Below are 15818 nucleotides of genomic sequence, written 5' to 3'. Positions count from 1 at the left end.
GTACCAACCAGACCTGGATCTCCTCTCTAACAGACAGAACTGTCAGAGTTACAGTACCAACCAGACCTGGATCTCCTCTCTAACAGACAGAACTGTCAGAGTTACAGTACCAACCAGGCCTGGATCTCCTCTCTAACAGACAGAACTGTCAGAGTTACAGTACCAACCAGGCCTGGATCTCCTCTCTAACAGACAGAACTGTCAGAGTTACAGTACCAACCAGGCCTGGATCTCCTCTCTAACAGACAGAACTGTCAGAGTTACAGTACCAACCAGACCTGGATCTCCTCTCTAACAGACAGAACTGTCAGAGTTACAGTACCAACCAGGCCTGGATCTCCTCTCTAACAGACAGAACTGTCAGAGTTACAGTACCAACCAGGCCTGGATCTCCTCTCTAACAGACAGAACTGTCAGAGTTACAGTACCATCCAGGCCTGGATCTCCTCTCTAACAGACAGAACTGTCAGAGTTACAGTACCAACCAGGCCTGGATCTCCTCTCTAAAAGTGTGTCTCTATACCTGTAGTCCTATGTGTCTCTATACCTGTAGTCCTGTGTGTCTCTACACCTGTAGTCCTATGTGTGTCTCTATACCTGTAGTCCTATGTGTCTCTATACCTGTAGTCCTATGTGTCTCTATACCTGTAGTCCTATGTGTCTCTATACCTGTAGTCCTATGTGTGTCTCTATACCTGTAGTCCTATGTGTATCTCTATACCTGTAGTCCTATGTGTGTCTCTATACCTGTAGTCCTATGTGTCTCTACACCTGTAGTCCTATGTGTCTCTATACCTGTAGTCCTATGTGTGTCTCTACACCTGTAGTCCTATGTGTCTCTCCCTACCTGTAGTCCTATGTAGTCCTGTGTGTCTCTACACCTGTAGTCCTATGTGTGTCTCTACACCTGTAGTCCTATGTGTAGTCCTATGTCTCTATACCTGTAGTCCTATGTGTGTCTCTACACCTGTAGTCCTATGTGTCTCTATACCTGTAGTCCTATGTGTCTCTATACCTGTAGTCCTATGTGTGTCTCTATGTAGTCCTATGTGTCTCTATACCTGTAGTCCTATGTGTGTCTCTACACCTGTAGTCCTATGTGTGTCTCTACACCTGTAGTCCTATGTGTCTCTATACCTGTAGTCCTATGTGTGTCTCTACACCTGTCCTATGTGTCTCTATGTAGTCCTATGTGTCTCTACACCTGTAGTCCTATGTGTCTCTATGTAGTCCTATGTGTGTCTCTACACCTGTCCTATGTCCTATGTGTGTCTCTATACCTGTAGTCCTATGTGTGTAGTCTCTACACCTGTAGTCCTATGTGTGTCTCTACACCTGTAGTCCTATGTGTGTCTCTACACCTGTAGTCCTATGTAGTAGTCCTATGTGTGTCTCTACACCTGTAGTCCTATGTGTCTCTATACCTGTAGTCCTATGTGTGTCTCTACACCTGTAGTCCTATGTGTGTCTCTACACCTGTAGTCCTATGTGTCTCTACACCTGTAGTCCTATGTGTCTCTGTAGTCCTATGTGTCTCTACACTGTCCTATGTGTGTCTCTACACCTGTAGTCCTATGTGTCTCTACACCTGTAGTCCTATGTGTCTCTATACCTGTAGTCCTATGTGTCTCTACACCTGTAGTCCTATGTGTGTCTCTATACCTGTAGTCCTATGTGTGTCTCTACCCTGTAGTCCTATGTGTGTCTCTATACCTGTAGTCCTATGTGTGTCTCTACACCTGTAGTCCTATGTGTGTCTATACCTGTAGTCCTATGTGTCTCTATACCTATGTGTGTCTCTACACCTGTAGTCCTATGTGTGTCTCTATACCTGTAGTCCTATGTGTCTCTACACCTGTAGTCCTATGTGTCTCTATACCTATGTGTGTCTCTATACCTGTAGTCCTATGTGTGTCTCTACACCTGTAGTCCTATGTGTGTCTCTATACCTGTAGTCCTATGTGTGTCTCTACACCTGTAGTCCTATGTGTGTCTCTATACCTGTAGTCCTATGTGTGTCTCTACACCTGTAGTCCTAGTCCTATGTGTCCTATGTGTCTCTACCTGTACCTGTAGTCCTATGTGTGTCTCTACACCTGTAGTCCTATGTGTGTCTCTATACCTGTAGTCCTATGTGTCTCTACACCTGTAGTCCTATGTGTCTCTATACCTGTAGTCCTATGTGTGTCTCTATACCTGTAGTCCTATGTGTGTCTCTATACCTGTAGTCCTATGTGTCTCTACACCTGTAGTCCTATGTGTCTCTATACCTGTAGTCCTATGTGTGTCTCTATACCTGTAGTCCTATGTGTGTCTCTATACCTGTAGTCCTATGTGTCTCTACACCTGTAGTCCTATGTGTGTCTCTATACCTGTAGTCCTATGTGTGTCTCTACACCTGTAGTCCTATGTGTCTCTATACCTGTAGTCCTATGTGTCTCTACACCTGTAGTCCTATGTGTGTCTCTATACCTGTAGTCCTATGTGTGTCTCTACACCTGTAGTCCTATGTGTGTCTCTATACCTGTAGTCCTATGTGTCTCTATACCTGTAGTCCTATGTGTCTCTATACCTGTAGTCCTATGTGTGTCTCTATACCTGTACCTGTCGTCCTATGTGTGTCTCTATACCTGTAGTCCTATGTGTGTCTCTATACCTGTAGTCCTATGTGTGTCTCTACACCTGTAGTCCTATGTGTGTCTCTATACCTGTAGTCCTATGTGTCTCTACACCTGTAGTCCTATGTGTGTCTCTACACCTGTAGTCCTATGTGTGTCTCTACACCTGTAGTCCTATGTGTGTCTCTACACCTGTAGTCCTATGTGTGTCTCTACACCTGTAGTCCTATGTGTGTCTCTACACCTGTAGTCCTGTAGTCCTATGTGTGTCTCTACACCTGTAGTCCTATGTGTGTCTCTACACCTGTAGTCCTATGTGTCCTCTCTATACCTGTAGTCCACCTGTAGTCCTATGTGTCTCTACACCTGTAGTCCTATGTGTGTCTCTACACCTGTAGTCCTATGTGTGTCTCTACACCTGTCGTCCTATGTGTCTCTACACCTGTAGTCCTATGTGTGTCTCTACACCTGTAGTCCTATGTGTCTCTATATCTGTATGACTCATTAACCTCTTGATGCAGGGTGAGCAACCAGCCCCAGGTCAATAATACATGATTCTATACCTTTGTTATTCTCCATGTTCCCTTTAAGACATGGGGTTTTCCAGTAAACCTGCAGCACTCTGATGAACTCTAATGAGATGAATCCAAAGGTATCAGTTGTTTTCTGCCAGCTGTAGTTTCCCGGTGAGAGGAAGGCATTGTAACGTTTCACAGTGTGGTAGTTCACTCTGATCTAAGACAATCACCTAAAACATTAGTGATGCACACACGTGTTGGCTGTTTGATGTGTCTTTCATCATTCCAGCCATCACAGCCTGGCTCTGTGAAGATCAGCATGGCTCTGTGAAGATCAGCCTGGCTCTGTGAAGATCAGCATGTCTCTGTGAAGATCAGCCTGGCTCTGTGAAGATCAGCCTGGCTCTGTGAAGATCAGCCTGGCTCTGTGAAGATCAGCCTGGCTCTGTGAAGATCAGCCTGGCTCTGTGAAGATCAGCTGGATAAAGAGTTTTATCGCTGAATAGCAACTGAATTGCATTTAGGGATGTGGAGCTCTGTTTTTGTTCCTTTGTAGTTGAAACAAACACAGATGTTCTGTAGCATTGGCACGGTGATAAACACTAGAGTGAGGTGGGGGGGGGGGTAAACAACAGACTTGTTTACAACCACTGGAACCATCTAATCTGTGTGGTAGAGCTTTTATTTGACATGTGCAAGGAGAGCTAATCGCTCTGTGGTCAGATGGAGAGACATGGATGGCTTCCCAGATGCTGATTCTGGTCCAAGGCTTTCGGCAGATGATTATTGAAGGAAGGATTTTGTTCTCTTGTAGCTGTTCTCTACTGGGAAGATCAGCGGGACCAAAGCAGCGAAGCTCAAAGCCAGTTTCAGCCTGCTCCATGACACCTTGAAAAGGTAAGTGATCTCATCTCTCCCTGTCCATAGACGCTCCTTACACGTTCACATGGATAACACAAGTCACTCTGTATGAGGACTGGACTGGATGAGGACTGGACTGGATGAGGACTGGACTGGATGAGGACTGGACTGGATGAGGACTGGACTGTATGAGGACTGGACTGGACCTGAGCCATATTATTATACCCATCAGTACCTGTTTAACATGACCCATCAGTACCTGTTTAAAATGACCCATCAGTACCTGTTTAAAATGACCCATCAGTACCTGTTTAACATGACCCATCAGTACCTGTTTAACATGACCCATCAGTACCTGTTTAAAATGACCCATCAGTACCTGTTTAACATGACCCATCAGTACCTGTTTAACATGACCCATCAGTACCTGTTTAAAATGACCCATCAGTACCTGTTTAACATGACCCATCAGTACCTGTTTAACATGACCCATCAGTACCTGTTTAAAATGACCCATCAGTACCTGTTTAAAATGACCCATCAGTACCTGTTTAAAATGACCCATCAGTACCTGTTTAAAATGACCCATCAGTACCTGTTTAACATGACCCATCAGTACCTGTTTAAAATGACCCATCAGTACCTGTTTAAAATGACCCATCAGTACCTGTTTAAAATGACCCATCAGTACCTGTTTAAAATGACCCATCAGTACCTGTTTTTAAAATGACCCATCAGTACCTGTTTAAAATGACCCATCAGTACCTGTTTAAAATGACCCATCAGTACCTGTTTAAAATGACCCATCAGTACCTGTTTAAAATGACCCATCAGTACCTGTTTAAAATGACCCACCAGTACCTGTTTAAAATGACCCACCAGTACCTGTTTAAAATGACCCATCAGTACCTGTTTAAAATGACCCATCAGTACCTGTTTAAAATGACCCATCAGTACCTGTTTAAAATGACCCATCAGTACCTGTTTAAAATGACCCATCAGTACCTGTTTAAAATGACCCACCAGTACCTGTTTAACATGACCCACCAGTACCTGTTTAAAATGACCCACCAGTACCTGTTTAACATGACCCATCAGTACCTGTTTAACATGACCCATCAGTACCTGTTTAAAATGACCCATCAGTACCTGTTTAACATGACCCACCAGTACCTGTTTAAAATGACCCATCAGTACCTGTTTAAAATGACCCATCAGTACCTGTTTAAAATGACCCATCAGTACCTGTTTAAAATGACCCATCAGTACCTGTTTAAAATGACCCATCAGTACCTGTTTAAAATGACCCATCAGTACCTGTTTAAAATGACCCATCAGTACCTGTTTAAAATGACCCATCAGTACCTGTTTAAAATGACCCATCAGTACCTGTTTAAAACCCATGACCCATCAGTACCTGTTTAAAATGACCCATCAGTACCTGTTTAAAATGACCCATCAGTACCTGTTTAAAATGACCCATCAGTACCTGTTTAAAATGACCCATCAGTACCTGTTTAACATGACCCATCAGTACCTGTTTAACATGACCCATCAGTACCTGTTTAAAATGACCCATCAGTACCTGTTTAAAATGACCCATCAGTACCTGTTTAAAATGACCCATCAGTACCTGTTTAAAATGACCCATCAGTACCTGTTTAAAATGACCCATCAGTACCTGTTTAAAATGACCCATAAAATGACCCATCAGTACCTGTTTAAAATGACCCATCAGTACCTGTTTAAAATGACCCATCAGTACCTGTTTAACATGACCCATCAGTACCTGTTTAAAATGACCCATCAGTACCTGTTTAAAATGACCCATCAGTACCTGTTTAAAATGACCCATCAGTACCTGTTTAAAATGACCCACCAGTGTGTTTAAAATGACCCATCAGTACCTGTTTAACATGACCCACCAGTACCTGTTTAACATGACCCATCAGTACCTGTTTAACATGACCCATCAGTACCTGTTTAAAATGACCCACCAGTACCTGTTTAACATGACCCATCAGTACCTGTTTAAAATGACCCATCAGTACCTGTTTAAAATGACCCATCAGTACCTGTTTAAAATGACCCATCAGTACCTGTTTAAAATGACCCATCAGTACCTGTTTAAATGACCCATCAGTACCTGTTTAAAATGACCCATCAGTACCTGTTTAAAATGACCCATCAGTACCTGTTTAACATGACCCATCAGTACCTGTTTAAAATGACCCATCAGTACCTGTTTAAAATGACCCATCAGTACCTGTTTAAAATGACCCATCAGTACCTGTTTAACATGACCCATCAGTACCTGTTTAAAATGACCCATCAGTACCTGTTTAAAATGACCCACCAGTACCCACCAGTACCTGTTTAACATGACCCATCAGTACCTGTTTAACATGACCCATCAGTACCTGTTTAAAATGACCCATCAGTACCTGTTTAACATGACCCATGAGTACCTGTTTAACATGACCCACCAGTACCTGTTTAAAATGACCCATCAGTACCTGTTTAAAATGACCCATCAGTACCTGTTTAAAATGACCCATCAGTACCTGTTTAAAATGACCCATCAGTACCTGTTTAAAATGACCCACCAGTACCTGTTTAAAATGACCCATCAGTACCTGTTTAAAATGACCCATCAGTACCTGTTTAAATGACCCATCAGTACCTGTTTAAAATGACCCATCAGTACCTGTTTAACATGACCCATCAGTACCTGTTTAAAATGACCCATCAGTACCTGTTTAAAATGACCCATCAGTACCTGTTTAAAATGACCCATCAGTACCTGTTTAAAATGACCCATCAGTACCTGTTTAAAATGACCCATCAGTACCTGTTTAAAATGACCCATCAGTACCTGTTTAACATGACCCATCAGTACCTGTTTAACATGACCCATCAGTACCTGTTTAACATGACCCATCAGTACCTGTTTAAAATGACCCATCAGTACCTGTTTTTAAATGACCCATCAGTACCTGTTTAAAATGACCCATCAGTACCTGTTTAAAATGACCCATCAGTACCTGTTTAAAATGACCCATCAGTACCTGTTTAAAATGACCCATCAGTACCTGTTTAACATGACCCATCAGTACCTGTTTAACATGACCCATCAGTACCTGTTTAACATGACCCATCAGTACCTGTTTAAAATGACCCATCAGTACCTGTTTAACATGACCCATCAGTACCTGTTTAAAATGACCCATCAGTACCTGTTTAACATGACCCATCAGTACCTGTTTAACATGACCCATCAGTACCTGTTTAACATGACCCATCAGTACCTGTTTAAAATGACCCATCCTGTTTAACATGACCCATCAGTACCTGTTTAAATGACCCATCAGTACCTGTTTAAAATGACCCATCAGTACCTGTTTAAAATGACCCATCAGTACCTGTTTAAAATGACCCATCAGTACCTGTTTAAAATGACCCATCAGTACCTGTTTAAAATGACCCATCAGTACCTGTTTAACATGACCCATCAGTACCTGTTTAAAATGACCCATCAGTACCTGTTTAACATGACCCATCAGTACCTGTTTAACATGACCCATCAGTACCTGTTTAACATGACCCATCAGTACCTGTTTAACATGACCCATCAGTACCTGTTTAAAATGACCCATCAGTACCTGTTTAAAATGACCCATCAGTACCTGTTTAAAATGACCCATCAGTACCTGTTTAAAATGACCCATCAGTACCTGTTTAACATGACCCATCAGTACCTGTTTAACATGACCCATCAGTACCTGTTTAACATGACCCATTAGTACCTGTTTAACATGACCCATCAGTACCTGTTTAACATGACCCATCAGTACCTGTTTAACATGACCCATCAGTACCTGTTTAACATGACCCATCCCAAAATGACCCATCAGTACCTGTTTAACATGACCCATCAGTACCTGTTTAACATGACCCATCAGTACCTGTTTAACATGACCCATCAGTACCTGTTTAACATGACCCATCAGTACCTGTTTAACATGACCCATCAGTACCTGTTTAACATGACCCATTAGTACCTGTTTAACATGACCCATCAGTACCTGTTTAACATGACCCATCAGTACCTGTTTAACATGACCCATCAGTACCTGTTTAACATGACCCATCAGTACCTGTTTAACATGACCCATCAGTACCTGTTTAACATGACCCATCAGTACCTGTTTAACATGACCCATCAGTACCTGTTTAACATGACCCATCAGTACCTGTTTAACATGACCCATCAGTACCTGTTTAACATGACCCATCAGTACCTGTTTAAATGACCCATCAGTACCTGTTTAACATGACCCATCAGTACCTGAAAATGACCCATCAGTACCTGTTTAACATGACCCACCAGTACCTGTTTAACATGACCCATCAGTACCTGTTTAATTCCCCAGCTCTCATCAGTACCTGTTTAACATGACCCATCAGTACCTGTTTAAATGACCCATCAGTACCTGTTTAACATGACCCATCAGACCTGTTTAAAATGACCCATCAGTACCTGTTTAACATGACCCATCAGTACCTGTTTAACATGACCCATTAGTACCTGTTTAACATGACCCATCAGTACCTGTTTAACATGACCCATTAGTACCTGTTTAACATGACCCATCAGTACCTGTTTAACATGACCCATCAGTACCTGTTTAAAATGACCCATCAGTACCTGTTTAACATGACCCATCAGTACCTGTTTAAAATGACCCATCCTGTACCTGTTTAACATGACCCACCAGTACCTGTTTAACATGACCCATTAGTACCTGTTTAACATGACCCATCAGTACCTGTTTAACATGACCCATCACCTGTTTAACATGACCCATCAGTACCTGTTAACAATGACCAAATGACCCATCAGTACCTGTTTAAATGACCCATCAGTACCTGTTTAACATGACCCATCAGTACCTGTTTAACATGACCCATCAGTACCTGTTTAAAATGACCCATCAGTACCTGTTTAAATGACCCACCAGTACCTGTTTAACATGACCCATTAGTCCTGTTTAACATGACCCATCAGTACCTGTTTAACATGACCCATCAGTACCTGTTTAAAATGACCCATCAGTACTGTTTAAAATGACCCATCAGTACCTGTTTAACATGACCCATGTACCTGTTTAACATGACCCATCAGTACCTGTTTAACATGACCCATCATCTGTTTAACATGACTCACCAGTATAAAAAACATCTATGAACATGATATTTTTCCATGACAGACTGACCATGACAGACTCTGAAGCCAGGTGAATGATATGATCCCATATTGATGTTACCTGTTAAATCCTCTTCAGTCAGTGTAGATGGTCTGTGGAGACTTATCTGATCCCTTATTGATGTTACCTGTTAAATCCACTTCAGTCAGTGTAGATGGAGGGGAGGAGACAGGTTATCTGTCTTATTGATGTTACCTGTCTCCTCTTCAGCCAGTGTAGATGAAGGGGAGGAGACAGGTTAAATAAGGAGTATTATCCTTGAGACAGTTGAGACATGGATTGTGTCAGTGTGCCTTCAGAGGGTGAATGGGCAAGACATACGTGCCTTTGAACAGGGTCTGGTAGTAGGTACCAGGAGGACCGGTTTGTGTTAAGAACTGCAACACTGCTGGGTTTTTCAACAGTTTCCTGTGTGTATCAAGAATGGTCCACCACACAAAGGACATCCAGCCAATTTGACACAACTGTGGGAAGCATTGGAGTCCACATGGACCAGCCTCCCTGTGGAACTCTTTAGACACCTTGTAGAGTCCACGCCCAATGAATTGAGGCTGTTCTGAGGGCAAAACAAGGTGCAACTCAGCAGGAAGGTGTTCTTATTGTTTTGTAGACTCAGTGCATAATTCCCTGGTCCCTACCAGCATCTGTGTCTGTGTGCCACTAGGACCTGTGTGACCCCTCCTACCTGAGGGTGATGAGCTGAGCCAACTGACCACATCTCTGCCCTGTCATATGACCCATAAGTACCTGTGTTTGTCTGTGAGTCAGAGATGTGCTGTCTGTGACTCCCATCTCCCCACCCCAGCTCTCAGCAGTCAGAGATCTGTCTGTGACTCCCATCTCCCCACCCCAGCTCTCAGCAGTCAGAGATCTGTCTGTGACTCCCATCTCCCCACCCCAGCTCTCAGCAGTCAGAGATCTGTCTGTGACTCCCATCTCCCCACCCCAGCTCTCAGCAGTCAGAGATCTGTCTGTGACTCCCATCTCCCCACCCCAGCTCTCAGCAGTCAGAGATCTGTCTGTGAGCTCTCAGCAGTCAGAGATCTGTCTGTGACTCCCCTCCCCACCCCAGCTCTCAGCAGTCAGAGATCCTGGCTGTCTGTGACTCCCATCTCCCCACCCCAGCTCTCAGCAGTCAGAGATCTGTCTGTGACTCCCATCTCCCCACCCCAGCTCTCAGCAGTCAGAGATCCGGCTGCTGCAGGAGCAGCGGTTCAGAGCAGAGCTGGAGCGCCAGCAGAGAGATCTGGAGATGGCTGAGCAGTTCCCTGATGGGCCGGACACAGAGGTCAGCCGCATGCGACAGCAGCTCCTCAAGTCCCACAACGACCTGCGGCAGGCAGAGGAGAGGGACTACCAGATGAACTACCAGCTAGAGTGGTGAGGACACACACTGACTAGAGCCTAGCGGAGAGAGAGAGAGATTGTCTGTTTGTGTGTGTGTGTCTGTCTGTCTGTCTGTCTGTCTGTCTCTGTGTGTGTGTCTGTGTGTCTATCTGTCTGTCTGTGTGTGTGTGTGTCTATCTGTCTGTGTGTCTATCTGTCTGTGTGTCTATCTGTCTGTGTGTCTGTCTGTCTGTCTGTGTGTCTATCTCTCTGTGTGTCTATCTGTCTGTGTGTCTGTCTGTGTGTGTGTGTCTGTGTGTCTATCTGTCTGTCTGTGTGTGTGTCTGTCTGTGTGTCTATCTGTCTGTGAAAGTGTGTGTGTCTGTGTGTCTATCTGTCTGTCTGTGTGTGTGTGTCTGTGTGTCTATCTGTCTGTCTGTGTGTGTGTGTGTCTATCTGTCTGTGTGTCTGTCTGTGTGTGTGTGTGTCTGTCTGTGTGTGTCTGTGTGTCTGTGTGTCTGTCTGTGTGTGTGTGTGTGTGTCTATCTCTCTATCTGTCTACTGTGTGTGTGTCTGTGTGTCTATCTGTCTGTGTGTCTGTCTGTGTGTGTGTGTCTGTGTGTCTATCTGTCTGTCTGTGTGTGTGTGTCTATCTGTCTGTGTGTGTCTGTGTGTGTGTGTGTGTGTGTGTGTGTGTGTGTCTATCTGTCTGTCTGTGTGTCTATCTCTGTCTGTGTGTGTGTGTGTGTGTGTGTGTGTGTCTATCTGTCTGTGTGTCTATCTGTCTGTCTGTCTGTGTGTGTGTCTGTGTGTCTATCTGTCTGTCTGTGTGTCTATCTCTGTGTCTATCTCTCTGTGTGTCTATCTGTCTGTGTATCTGTCTTTGTGTATGTCTGTCTCTGTCTGAGGTTAAGGGTATGCCCAGCTCTTGAGCCATTTTAGTCCAGTCAGTCCTGGAAGTGGTATGTGCGGCATGTAGCCTAGGGGTAAGAGCGTTGGGCCAGTAACTGAAAGGTCGCTAGTTCAAATCCCTTAGCGACAAAGTGAACAATCTGCCATTGTGCCCTTGACAAGGCCCTTAACCCTAATTGCTCCAAGGTTGCTGTTGATAATGGCTGACCCTGGCTGTGACCCCAGTCTCTGAGGGTGTCTCAGGGGGATATGCAATAAACACATTTCTATTTCACACACCCGTATAATGAAACTGGACAAATATAACCCACCAAATGATTCATTATTAGGTGTGCCTCTGGCTCTAGCCAGCTGTGTCACTAGTCTTCTCCACTTGTTCTCAACAACACTCCTGTCCTTGTGTCCGAAAGGTCAAACACGCCTCCGAAACACGGAAAAGAACGCCGCTGTCCTCTCTCTGCACAACACACACAGTTAGAAAGGCCATGGAGAGGCCATTGGAACATTGCTTAGCAACTGATGAAACAAGCTTGTGTAAAAAACAAAGAAAGAGGACATGAAAGGAAAGGTCTCTTCATCAGTCATTTAATCAGCAAGGACTAGAATATGGCTATGGCTGTCCCAAATGGCACCCTATTCTCTATATAATGCACTACATTAGACCAGGGACCATAGGGCTCTGGTCAAAAGTAGTGCACTACATAGAGATTAGGGTACCATTTGAGACGACACTATGATTCACCAGGGATGGGGCCTAGAACACATTGTTCCTGAAGATATGACCTTCCTATCTGTGGGTAAATGATATTCACATTGTTCCTGAAGATATGACCTTCCTATCTGTGGGTAAATGATATTCACATTGATATTCACATGTTCCTGAAGATATGACCTTCCTATCTGTGGGTAAATGATATTCACATTGTTCCTGAAGATATGACCTTCCTATCTGTGGGTAAATGATATTCACATTGTTCCTGAAGATATGACCTTCCTATCTGTGGGTAAATGATATTCACATTGTTCCTGAAGATATGACCTTCCTATCTGTGGGTAAATGATATTCACATTGTTCCTGAAGATATGACCTTCCTATCTGTGGGTAAATGATATTCACATTGTTCCTGAAGATATGACCTTCCTATCTGTGGGTAAGTGATATTCACATTGTTCCTGAAGATATGACCTTCGTATCTGTGGGTAAATGATATTCACATTGTTCCTGAAGATATGACCTTCCTATCTGTGGGTAAATGATATTCACATTGTTCCTGAAGATATGACCTTCCTATCTGTGGGTAAATGATATTCACATTGTTCCTGAAGATATGACCTTCCTATCTGTGGGTAAATGATATTCACATTGTTCCTGAAGATATGACCTTCCTATCTGTGGGTAAATGATATTCACATTGTTCCTGAAGATATGACCTTCCTATCTGTGGGTAAATGATATTCACATTGTTCCTGAAGATATGACCTTCCTATCTGTGGGTAAATGTTGTTTCTCTTGTTAAGATGAGTAGACCTACAGCAGTAATTGAAATATGAGGCTAAATGAAAACCATTGCTTACATTGCATTCTGACTAGATGTTGTAATGAACTCGGCTGTCTCTTGTTGTATATTATCTTGTGGATGCGTATAGCTCTGACAGTCCGTTTGGCAGCCTCCTCTCTTCCTCTGGTGAACTACCCTCCACACGACAGACAGATGCTCACTGGGAAGATATGTCTTCAGATGTGCAATGTTAAGCCCTTGATCACAAGCCAGACAGAAATTCAACTGTCAGTCATTTTAGCTTCAAATGCAGTATTTACAGATGACCAGGAAGCAACACAAGTGCTGTGAAAGTAGCCTGCAGGGCTGTCTATCCACCCAGCAATTTCTCACTGAGGATATTTTATAAGTGTCAGGAATTTAATATCTACCGCTGGACTTAAATATCTGAACCCTGTCAACAGTTGAACTCAGTTGAACCTTTCACATAGTAGCAACCACTGACTAATCACTGTTTCACTCAGATGTTGCAAAGAAACTCTCAGAATTTGACCAACACTTTTCTGAAAGCAATACATATTTTCAGTATGGCTACATGGCTATATTTCCCTGCCTGTTTTTATCAACTGAGTTACAGTAGAACCCTGGTCGTCTGTCCTCCACCACTGTGTTAGGGGGTTGACCTCAGGCCGAGGCAAGGTTACTTGAGCATATTGCACAGTCACTTGTTTCCTAAGCTTGTCGTCAACGTTGGTCACTTTTACATCTTCTCTGTATTTCTGAGAATTTATGTTCAAGGTCCTTCCTCTTGTTCCTTCCTCTAAATCAGGGGTGTCGACATCGTTCCACGGAGGTCCTAGTGTCTGTGGGTTTTAGGTTTTTCTTTTCAATTAAGACCTAGACAACCAGGTAAGGGGAGTTCCTTGGTAATTAGTGAAGAGTGAAAGCCTGCAGACACTCGGCCCTCCATGGAAGGAGTCTGACACGTGCTGTAAATGATGCCGTGTCTGTTTACAGTCTCACAGAAGAGAAGCTTTGCCTGGAGAAAGAGTATGAGTCTCAACCCAAACCAGTTGTAAGTATCTCAGTGCAACAGTCACAGATTTCTCTCCCGTTGATAGTCATTCACACGATCTGTCCCATCATACACCTGGCACCACAGCATGACATTCCTTCGTGTCACCTACAGCAGTAAATCCCTCATGTAGAAGCAGAGAAATGACACACACAGTGAGAGGACAGAGAAACAGACAGTGTCTTTGCTGGGAGGCATCCTTGTCCAAATGCTTGATTGATGAGGCTGGCTTCTTTGCGGTTCAGTCTCCTCGTTGTCACCGGGTTGTGGTACCATACATGGTTCTGTGTCGACCACTAAGAGAGGCCCGATCATTGATCTAATGATATTTTACATTACTCCTTTAATGAACTTGTTATTACAGTTGGTTTGGTTACAGTTAAATAGTAGTTACCTTTTAACACCCAGTACAGCTACACTATAATCACATGGATGTATATAATCAGACTCCCAGGAAAGTCACGACCCAGCTATTACCTTTGATATCCCCTTCTAATAGCTGGCACAGTACTGTGTGTGTGTCCATGATTTGCACTTGCATTAATGTGTATTTGTGTCAATGTTGATGTATTTTGTATGTCCCATAAGCCATTGCTCCTGGTGTGTCCTCAGGAGCTGGAGAAGCGTGCGAAGGCCCTGAAGGACAGCAGTGAGGAGCTGAGGAAGGAGGTGTCTCAGAGGAGACAGGAGATACACAGCCTGCTGGAGGATATGGAGGCCAGAAACAAACTGATGACCAGGGAGCAGAGAGAACTGGACCACAAGAAGGACAGCATAGTAAACAACCAGGTGACAGGTTGGAGAGGGCAGAGGGAAGGCAGAGGGAGGGCAGAGGGAAGGCAGAGGGAGGGCAGAGGGTGGGCAGAGGGAAGGCAGAGGGAGGACAGAGGGAGGGCAGAGGGAGGGCAGAGGGAGGGCAGAGGGAAGGCAGAGGGAGGGCAGAGGGAAGGCAGAGGGAGGGCAGAGGGAGGGCAGAGGGAGGGCAGAGGGTGGGCAGAGGGAAGGCAGAGGGAGGGCAGAGGGAGGGCAGAGGGAGGGCAGAGGGAGGGCAGAGGGAGGGCAGAGGGAGGGCAGAGGGAGGGCAGAGGGAAGGCAGAGGGGAGGCAGAGGGTGGTAGAGGGTCAGTCTTGTGTTTAAAACAACATAGAACATTGAAGTAGAAGAGCTCATTAGTCTTCCTATAATGTCCTTCTCTACGGTGTGTTGTCTTGTGTCACCAGGCTGAGTTGGCCCAGCTTCTGTCTGTGCCTGGCCAGTTGGGGAAGGAGATTGAGAGGATCAACAGGAAAAAGATGTACGTAAGATGTGGCTGGCTATGAATTCATGTATTGGTGATGTGCTGTACATAACCTTCATAACTAACTCTGTAGCTACTGAAGCAGGAAGTAAGGCCATGTTCATGAGTCATGGAAGGGAGGCTCCCAACATAAATCTTGAACCAGTCCACAGTTTTTGGGGCACCTACCAAGAGTTAAACGGCTTACCCTACAGACCAATGTCTCTGTCAAAACTGTCTGGAATGACATCTTTGCAGGCTGTTTTGCTCGCTGGGTTAAGCCTACAGTCTACCAGCCTGGTGTCATGTATGTCTTCCTCTGTGGTGGCCAGGGAGGTTGAGAAAAGTAAGGCGGCCCTAGACGAGCAGCTGTCTGAGGTGGCGGCTCTGCAGAAGATGACGGAGGCCCGCTGTCGCTCCCTGGAGGAGGAGAAGAGGGAGGTGAGGAGGCAGGTGGAGGGGCGCA

The 15818-nt window shown here is 44.4% G+C and overlaps 1 protein-coding gene across 1 annotated transcript in view; it reads left to right on the top strand.

Moving 5' to 3' along the window:
* Positions 1-15818, top strand: part of ccdc146 (coiled-coil domain containing 146) — a 54035-nt gene that overhangs the window by 19357 nt on the left and 18860 nt on the right. The window contains exons 3-8 of the mRNA XM_064959488.1: positions 3951-4033; positions 10438-10644; positions 14019-14076; positions 14689-14865; positions 15297-15370; positions 15685-15818. The exon at positions 15685-15818 is cut by the window's right edge and continues 94 nt beyond it. Of these exons, the coding sequence (XP_064815560.1) occupies positions 3951-4033; positions 10438-10644; positions 14019-14076; positions 14689-14865; positions 15297-15370; positions 15685-15818 (733 nt within the window). The remainder of the gene's footprint in view (positions 1-3950; positions 4034-10437; positions 10645-14018; positions 14077-14688; positions 14866-15296; positions 15371-15684) is intronic.

This window comes from Oncorhynchus masou, unplaced genomic scaffold (genome assembly GCF_036934945.1).
Source record: "Oncorhynchus masou masou isolate Uvic2021 unplaced genomic scaffold, UVic_Omas_1.1 unplaced_scaffold_1591, whole genome shotgun sequence".
In the NCBI taxonomy this organism is placed as follows: Eukaryota; Metazoa; Chordata; class Actinopteri; order Salmoniformes; family Salmonidae; genus Oncorhynchus; species Oncorhynchus masou.
Note: the sequence above shows the minus strand (reverse complement) of the source record. Positions and strands in the feature narration are given on the sequence as shown.